At 47.2% G+C, this 8,277-nt stretch overlaps 1 protein-coding gene across 1 annotated transcript; it reads left to right on the top strand.

Annotated features, from left to right (window-relative positions):
- The first annotated feature begins 4,453 nt into the window (after positions 1-4,453).
- LOC132884657 (G-protein coupled receptor 22) lies at positions 4,454-6,541 on the top strand. Its single transcript, XM_060918495.1, has 2 exons — positions 4,454-5,454; positions 5,971-6,541. Exons 1-2 carry the CDS (start codon positions 4,454-4,456, stop codon positions 6,539-6,541), a joined length of 1,572 nt encoding a protein of 523 aa, XP_060774478.1.
- The last annotated feature ends 1,736 nt before the right edge of the window (positions 6,542-8,277 follow it).

Here is an 8,277-nt window from a genome sequence, read left to right as displayed (position 1 = left end):
GAAATGAATGAATGAACCCTTTATTATCACTCGTCACAAATACCAGCGAAATTGACCATCAACCTGTCATTACATACACACATACACACAATTGACAGAGGGGGAGTAGACAGGATAGGAAGACAGGGATGCTTCCACGGAAGGCGGTCGCATTTTCTGCTCTCCTTCTCCCTCCTTTTTTTCCCTGCTTGTGCTCTGTGTCTTGTCTCGTCTGCTGTACTTTTTGAAGAGACTCTTCCTGCATTACTTTCTAAACTAAAAAAAAGCATGGAATTGATAAACTGGTCTCCTAACGAAATTGACACAGTTTTGGGTTCGGGGTAACCCGTCTGTCCTGCCGGAACATTTGCGGCTGGTTACACGATGGACGCATGGGAGCGGTGGCAGGTCGTGTGCCTGGCGATTCTTTCTGGGGAGGACATTGAAGATATCTACCTATTCGGAACCATGATTACAGGACTTTTGCTGATTGGATTAGGCATTGCCCTGGTATATCGAGGAAATCAGACAACGGTGACAGCTGTTCAAAGCCCCACAAAGCTGCCCGATATGATTGGAGTGGTGGGCAAAGCTGTTGGCACTCAGACTGTGGACATTCAGAAATTTAACCACAAAATGGTTGTTATCTTGGAGAAGCTTTCAGCTTTGCAAGGAATATGTTTTTCGGAGATCAATTTGAATAGAATGGACGGAATGGACAGATATGGACGAGCGGTGTGGACGTGCAAAGACTGCGTCTGGAAAGACCAAACAATTCATATCTTATCGACATTCGGCTCCCTGAGACAGCACCGGCCTCGGTTGAGGCTGTTGCTGAGGCAACATTTCCCCCTGAAAGTCACTGCCAGGAGACACTCTCATTCCTCACATGCCTTCTCTAACTCTCCGCGGTCGCCATTTTTACCCCCAGTGTGACAAGCGGGTGCGTGACCAGCGCCTTCATGGCTGCAGGAACGGACGGCTGCTTGCTTGCGCTGGATTACCTCCCCCCTCCCCCTGATTCCCCCCCTCAAGTCCCGTGTTTAAAGTGCACTTGTGTTGTTGTGTGCTTATGTGCAAAAGGTTTTTAAATGTTCCCACACTGTACTCCTGACAGGAGCATAGTGGGGGGGGGTGTTCTTTTTTTCCTTATCTCTCCTCATGTTGTGTTTCCTTTTTATCTTTATCCCTGTCTTCCTGTCCTGTCTACCCTATGTCAATTGTATGTTGTGTATGTACGGACAGGTTGACGGCTAATTTCGCTGGTACATGTGACTAGTGACAATAAAGGGCATCATCATCATCAAAAGAAAAAATACAGAGTAACATGAGGAGCGGGGAGGAGAAAAAAAAGCAACCCCCACACTATGCTCCTGTGAGGAGTACAGTGTGGGAACATTAAAAAAACACCTCAGCACATAAGCACAAAATAACACAAGTACACTTTACAACATGAAAACTCGAGACTTGAGGGGGGGAGAGGAGGAGGTAGAGGTAACCCAGCGCAAGCAAGCAGCCGTCTGTTCCTGCAGCCATGATGGCGCTGGTCACACACCCGCTTGTCACACTGGGGGTAAAAGCGGCGACCGCGGGAAGTGGGGGAAAGAATGCGAGAGCGTCTCACAGCAGTGACCTTCAGGGGCAGATGTCTCAGCAACGGCCTTGGCCAAGGCCAGTGCTGTCTGAAGGAGCCGAAAGCAGATAAGATTGGGATTGTTTGGTCTTGGGGCGAGTAGACGCATTCTTTTACATGACCACTCTGTTTGTCCATTCTGGTCTTCGAATCAGTCCATTTCCTTTGCAAACCGAAAGCTTCTCCATGATGTTTTCCATGTTGCGGTTCAAGTTCTGAATAGCCACAGTCTGAGTGCCGATGGCTCTGCCCACCGCTTCAATCATGTCGGGCAGCTTTATAAACACTAGACATAAACACTCGTGTGTGTGTGTGTGTGTGTGTGTGTATATATATAGGGGCGGCATGGTGGTGTAGTGGTTAATGCTGTCGCCTCACAGCAAGAAGGTCCGGGTTCGAGCCCCGTGGCCGGCGAGGGCCTTTCTGTGCGGAGTTTGCATGTTCTCCCCGTGTCCGCATGGGTTTCCTCCGGGTGCTCCGGTTTCCCCCACAGTCCAAAGACATGCAGGTTAGGTTAACTGGTGACTCTAAATTGACCGTAGGTGTGAGTGTGAATGGTTGTCTGTGTCTATGTGTCAGCCCTGTGATGACCTGGCGACTTGTCCAGGGTGTACCCCGCCTTTCGCCCGTAGTCAGCTGGGATAGGCTCCAGCTTGCCTGCGACCCTGTAGAAGGATAAAGCGGCTAGAGATAATGAGATGAGAATGAGATGAGATATATTATATATATATATATATATATATATATATATAAAAATTGGAGCAAATAAACAGTCAAGGGCACTTGAGGTATAGCAGGTAAACATGAAATAAGCAGTATAAACAATAAACTAATAGCTGAATACTACTGTTGCTGGAGATCCGTCACATCTACACAGTTACTTTAGCTGTGTATGTATACACACTTACTGGCCACTTTATTAGGAACACCCATACACCCACCTGTTGTTTGATGCAGTTCTCTAATCAGCCGATCGCTTGATGCACCAATCATACAGATACAAATCAAGAGCTTCAGTTAATGTCCACAATGTTCAAACATTAGAACGGGAAAAATTGTCATCTCACAGTGAAGTGTGACTTTCTTTCACTGTGGCATGAGTGTTGGTTTGAGCCAGATGGACTTTTTTTTTTTGAGTATTTCAGAAAATGCTGATCTCCTGGAGTTTTCACACACAACAGTCTCTAGAGTTTATACAGAATGGTGTGAAAAACAAAAAACATCAGGTGAGTGAGTGACAGTTCTGTCAGTGGAAACAAACGCCTTGTTGATAAGAGAGGTCAGAGGAAAATGGACAGATTCAAGGTGGTCTGAGAGGGTTTTTTTTTGCTTGCCAGGAAGGATATAGTAACTCATGTACAGTAATCACTCTTTACAACCATGGTGAGCAGAAAAGCATCTCAGCATGCAACAGCAGAAGTACACATTGGGTTCCACTCCTGTGAAAAACATCCATCCATTATCTGTAACCGCTTATCCTGTGCAGGGTCGTGGGCAAGCTGGAGCCTATCCCAGCTGACTACGGGCGAAAGGCGGGGTACACCCTGGACAAGTCGCCAGGTCATCACAGGGCTGACACATAGACACAGACAACCATTCACACTCACATTCACACCTACGCTCAATTTAGAGTCACCAGTTAACCTAACCTGCATGTCTTTGGACTGTGGGGGAAACCGGAGCACCCGGAGGAAACCCACGCGGACACGGGGAGAACATGCAAATTCCGCACAGAAAGGCCCTCGCCGGCCACGGGGCTCGAACCCGGACCTTCTTGCTGTGAAGCAACAGTGCTAACCCTACACCACCGTGCTACCCCCTGTGAAGAACAGGAATCTTACAATCAAGAACAAGTTCCTATTAAAGTGGCCGGTGAGTGTATATAAAAAATCATTAAGCATATAAAAAAAATAAAAACCATAATTTAAATAGCAACATAAAATTCTCATCTCATCATCTCTAGCCGCTTTATCCTGTTCTACAGGGTCGCAGGCAAGCTGGAGCCTATCCCAGCTGACTACAGGCGAAAGGCGGGGTACACCCTGGACAAGTCGCCAGGTCATCACAGGGCTGACACATAGACACAGACAACCATTCACACTCACACCTACGGTCAATTTAGAGTCACCAGTTAACCTAACCTGCATGTCTTTGGACTGTGGAGGAAACCGGAGCACCCGGAGGAAACCCGCGCGGACACGGGGAGAACATGCAAACTCCGCACAGAAAGGCCTTCACCGGCCACGGGGCTCGAACCCGGACCTTCTTGCTGTGAGGCGACAGCGCTAACCACTACACCACCGTGCCGCCCTGTATTCAAGAATTATGTAAAAAAAATTTCTTTTTAAAGGTAATTAGCAAAAAATCCAGCCTGTTCAAATGATTAATGAATATGAAAATGAATAATGCACTATGTGAACAACAGTCACAAAAAAACTGAAGTATTTTATTTTGAAACTTCTTTCCTATTTTTTTATTGTTTTATTTTAGTATTAAATACAGCAGTACTTTTTTATAGCAATGCAAAATCCATTTTGTCTTTGGTCCATGTTTTATTATCTGTTACAAATAACAGAGAATCTGTGACATTTATCACTGTAGCAAAATTCATTATTGTTCCCGTCTTTTGAAAAGTCACGTACTGTAACATTCACACAAGAAAAGATTTATTAACAACAACAACAACAGCATCCCACTCTGAGACTGCAGCTGATGTTCCTTGAAATCATGTTATTACAGCTGTTATTTTCTCTCCCTTTTTCTCAGGCCTATCAATCACTCCGTTATACAAGTGGGTGCAGCATTACAGATGGGCGTGGCTGGCAATGTGTGTAACAGTGCATGATTGTTTCCATGGAGACAGATGGCAGCTTTTCCGAGGGCCCCACACTCACGCTCCTGCAGTCAAATGACGGTGTGGGGGCAGGGCTTGTCAAGCCCGAGGAGGCATGGCTTGGCTTCCGGGCCACAGTGAGTGCTGTGCTGCTGTTGGAGTTGCTGCTCGGCGTGGGCGGGAACCTGACGGTGTTGGTGTTGTACTGTGGCCACTGCAGCCTTCTCGAGTCGGTCAGCCATGCTGTCACCCTCAGCCTGCATATGCTTGACCTGTTGCTCTGTCTGCTCTGCCTGCCCATCACTGCAATACTCCTCCTTCTGGGTGGAGCCTCCAGCCCTCATCATGTCCTGCTCTGCTGTCTCCATGAATCAGCAGCCACCTTCGCCAGTGTAGGAACTGCACTCAACCTGCTGCTCATTAGCCTCGATCGCTATGACATCAGTGTCCGTCCAGCCAATCGTCTGCTTACACAACGGAGAGCAGCGTTTTTGCTAGCTGGAGTGTGGGTGGTGTCTTTAACCTTGCCGGTCTTGCCATTTGTGGAGGCAGGACTTGGCTCTGGGGCAACACATGGATCACCTGTTTATTCAAATAGCACTCTGATGTGTTCCCAGCTGGTAGGGACTCTGCAAGCTCATCTCTTTCTGCAGGCTCCCATCTTCCTGTGCTCATTGGCTGTAATGCTGTTTACTTACTCGCGCATCCTGCAGGCCCTGCGCATTCGTATCGGACATCCAGCCAGAGCACAAAGAGGCACCACGCGACTCGTCCGGCGCCCCTGGCAGCATCGTAAGAGGTCTGCAAAGTCACCAGATCACATGACAAAGACTGTATCTGTCTCTCCTCCTCCCCTCTCCACTGGACCACTTGTGGCTTCAGACACCATCACCACAGTGACCATGAACACAGAGACCAACACACCATCAGTGAGCACTCCACGGAGTCCAACCCCCACCACTGCGACCACTGCAACCACACCCTTTACACTGACCCCGAATGTAGGCTTATCACTGGGCAAAGCACCTTTGAGTCCTATATCCACTATAGCCACACCTATAAACCATAACCCAAATGCTTCCACCATCAGCATCATTCTACATCCCACCATATCCACCATAACCACCCAAATAAACCCTAACCCAACTACACCCACCATAATGACCCATCTACACCCTAACCCCTCTACATCCACCAAATCCACCCATATAAACTCTAACCCAGCTACACCCACCATAACCACCAATATAAACTCTAACCCACATACACCCACCCATCTAAACCCTAACCCCACTACATCCACCATAACCACCCATATAAACTCCATTCCAGCTACACCCACCCCATCCTTCCTTCTAAATAGTAACTCAAATCCAACTACTAACAAACCTACATCCATCACATCCTTCCCTCTAAACCCTTTAAACCCTAACCCAACTATATCCACCATATTTGTATCTCCAAACCCAAGCCCATCTACTTCCACCCCTACTATACCTCCAAACCCAGTGGCATCCACCTTAACCATCCCTCTAAACCCCAGCCCCTCAATATCCACCATAACCACACCTCTTAAGCATACTACATCATCCACAGCCTTGCCATGTAATCCCAGTCCAACCATATCCACCACACCATTGAGTCCCTCTGCTCCTCATGCTCCACCTAGTGTTGGTGTAGGAGCCTCGGTGTCTGCCATCTTGGCTCTGCGCCGTGCTGTGAGACGTCACAGAGACCGAAGGGAACGTCAGAAACGTGTCTTCCGCATGTCTGTCATCATCGTTCTCTCTTTTCTGCTGTGCTGGGCTCCTCTGTCCATTACACCACTCCTACATCTGGCCATCGGACCCTCTGATTGGCTGGAACGCCTCAGGGTCTGCTTCCTTGTGCTTGCCTACTGGACAGTGGTGCTCCATCCACTGCTGTATGCGTTCACGCGGCAGAAACTGCGAAAAGTCCTGCACACACGTCTGCACAGGCTACGCAACAACAACACACACACCACGGGTCGGATAAAGCAGAGGAATCGACGCAAGCACAGGGCAGACTGCAGCGACACCACTGACCGCTGCCTGATGGAGGCTGTCCGTGAGTGACCACCTGCAGGTGCAGGAAACAAGCGGAGACATCACCTCATGTTACATTTCAACAGCTCTGTAATTTATTCTGTACGCTGATAATAAGAAGCACATGTTCCAAAGCACACTGAGCTCAGAGAGAACCACAGGGCGATGTCTAATTAACCGTAACCACAGATCAGATTGAACTGTCGTGGTGCTAAGAAACAAGAGCCTGTCTGAGAGTGTGTAAGACATCAGGGGCAATAATTTCATAAACCAGGGCATGCATGGAAGGATTTTCATGCAGAGTAGTTCTTCTAACGCTGGCATTATATAACGTGAAGTGAAGCATTTATTCGTATTAAATACAAACCTGCGTCTGTCATACGTCTAGTACGTTCATTACAGGTAGAGTGCAATAGATTTATTATTGATGTTCATGATCAGGGATGTAAATATAAACTATGATTCAATTATAATTATTAACTTAAAGCTGAATTTGGAAAATAAATGCAACAGGGTCTACAGTATGTTTGTGTATTTGCGTATTTGTGTAACTATAGACATATATCTACATGATAGCATTAAATGATTTCCATTCATTAGTGATTATTGTGTATTTTGCAGTAGATCAGCAATAACATTGAATTCTGTAAATAAAGTGATATAGTTCCTTGTTTGTTGCTGTTCACATTTTAACTCGCGTTTATGACTCGTGTTTCACAATAATAACACATTCATTAAATGAATACTTAAGTGGTTTTTTTTGTGTGTGTGGCTACTGCCTCATAGAGGCGAAGCGAGGCAGTAGCCACTATGTCACTGTGTTGTAAGAATAAAGGCCAATTTATGCTGACAACCCAGTCCTCGCAGACGGTGTCGCAGATGGTGTCTGCATAGCCCCCCCACCTTCGCAGACGCTCGGCGCGCACCTCCCAAAAATTGTGACCACCGCAGAAGCCTCGCAGACAGCGTCGCAGACAAGAGGGCTCTGATTGGTCCACTCTACATCCGCTGTACACGCACTTCCGCTTCCCTTCTTTCCCGGTTTGGTTTGTTTTCACGACCGCCATTTTTAAAAACACGAGCGAAGATGGAGCAGCACGAAGAGCGGTTGATCGAGGAAGTGAGGAAGTACGTACATCTATACGACTCCAGTTCTAGTCATTATAAGTAACCGGAGGATAAACACTCCACTAACCACACCCACCAACTACTCCTAGCGATTTCGCGACTTCACGCCCCCTTGCGTTGTGGCGGTGAATAACATCGAGCACGCCTATTACTCCCCGCTCAACGATAAATTACAACTGTCTGCGAGAAGCTATCTGCGAAAGCCTTGTCGCAAGAGCATGCAGAGGCCTTAAGTGTAACAATAGCGCACTGCGCATACGCATAAGCATTACAATCACCAGAACGGCGAATCGTGATCTCGCGATATGAACAGTTGATCTCGCATTACCAAAGATACACAAGAACGAGTGGCGAAGCCACAATCAGGGATGAGAGTTTTCCGCTTTTCGGCGGATTTCCGCTTTTTCTGAGCGAAAATCGATATTATGCCAAATCCATTGAGACGTTTTTTTCATTGAGGGGGGTTGGGGTATGTTCCTTCGTGATACTCAAGCGCACGACGATGTTACATGTTTACATTTTCGCCATCTTTAGTCTTGCTAAGTCTCGCGGTAGAATACGTGTTATCTACAATGTAATTGGCCAAAACATCGCTGGCGAGAGCATGATAGCCAATCATAACAGTTGTTACAAGAGTG

Source organism: Neoarius graeffei, chromosome 4 (genome assembly GCF_027579695.1).
Source record: "Neoarius graeffei isolate fNeoGra1 chromosome 4, fNeoGra1.pri, whole genome shotgun sequence".
NCBI classification, from domain to species: Eukaryota; Metazoa; Chordata; class Actinopteri; order Siluriformes; family Ariidae; genus Neoarius; species Neoarius graeffei.
The sequence above is the reverse complement of the archived record's forward strand: the minus strand, read 5'-3'. Positions and strand labels throughout refer to the sequence as shown.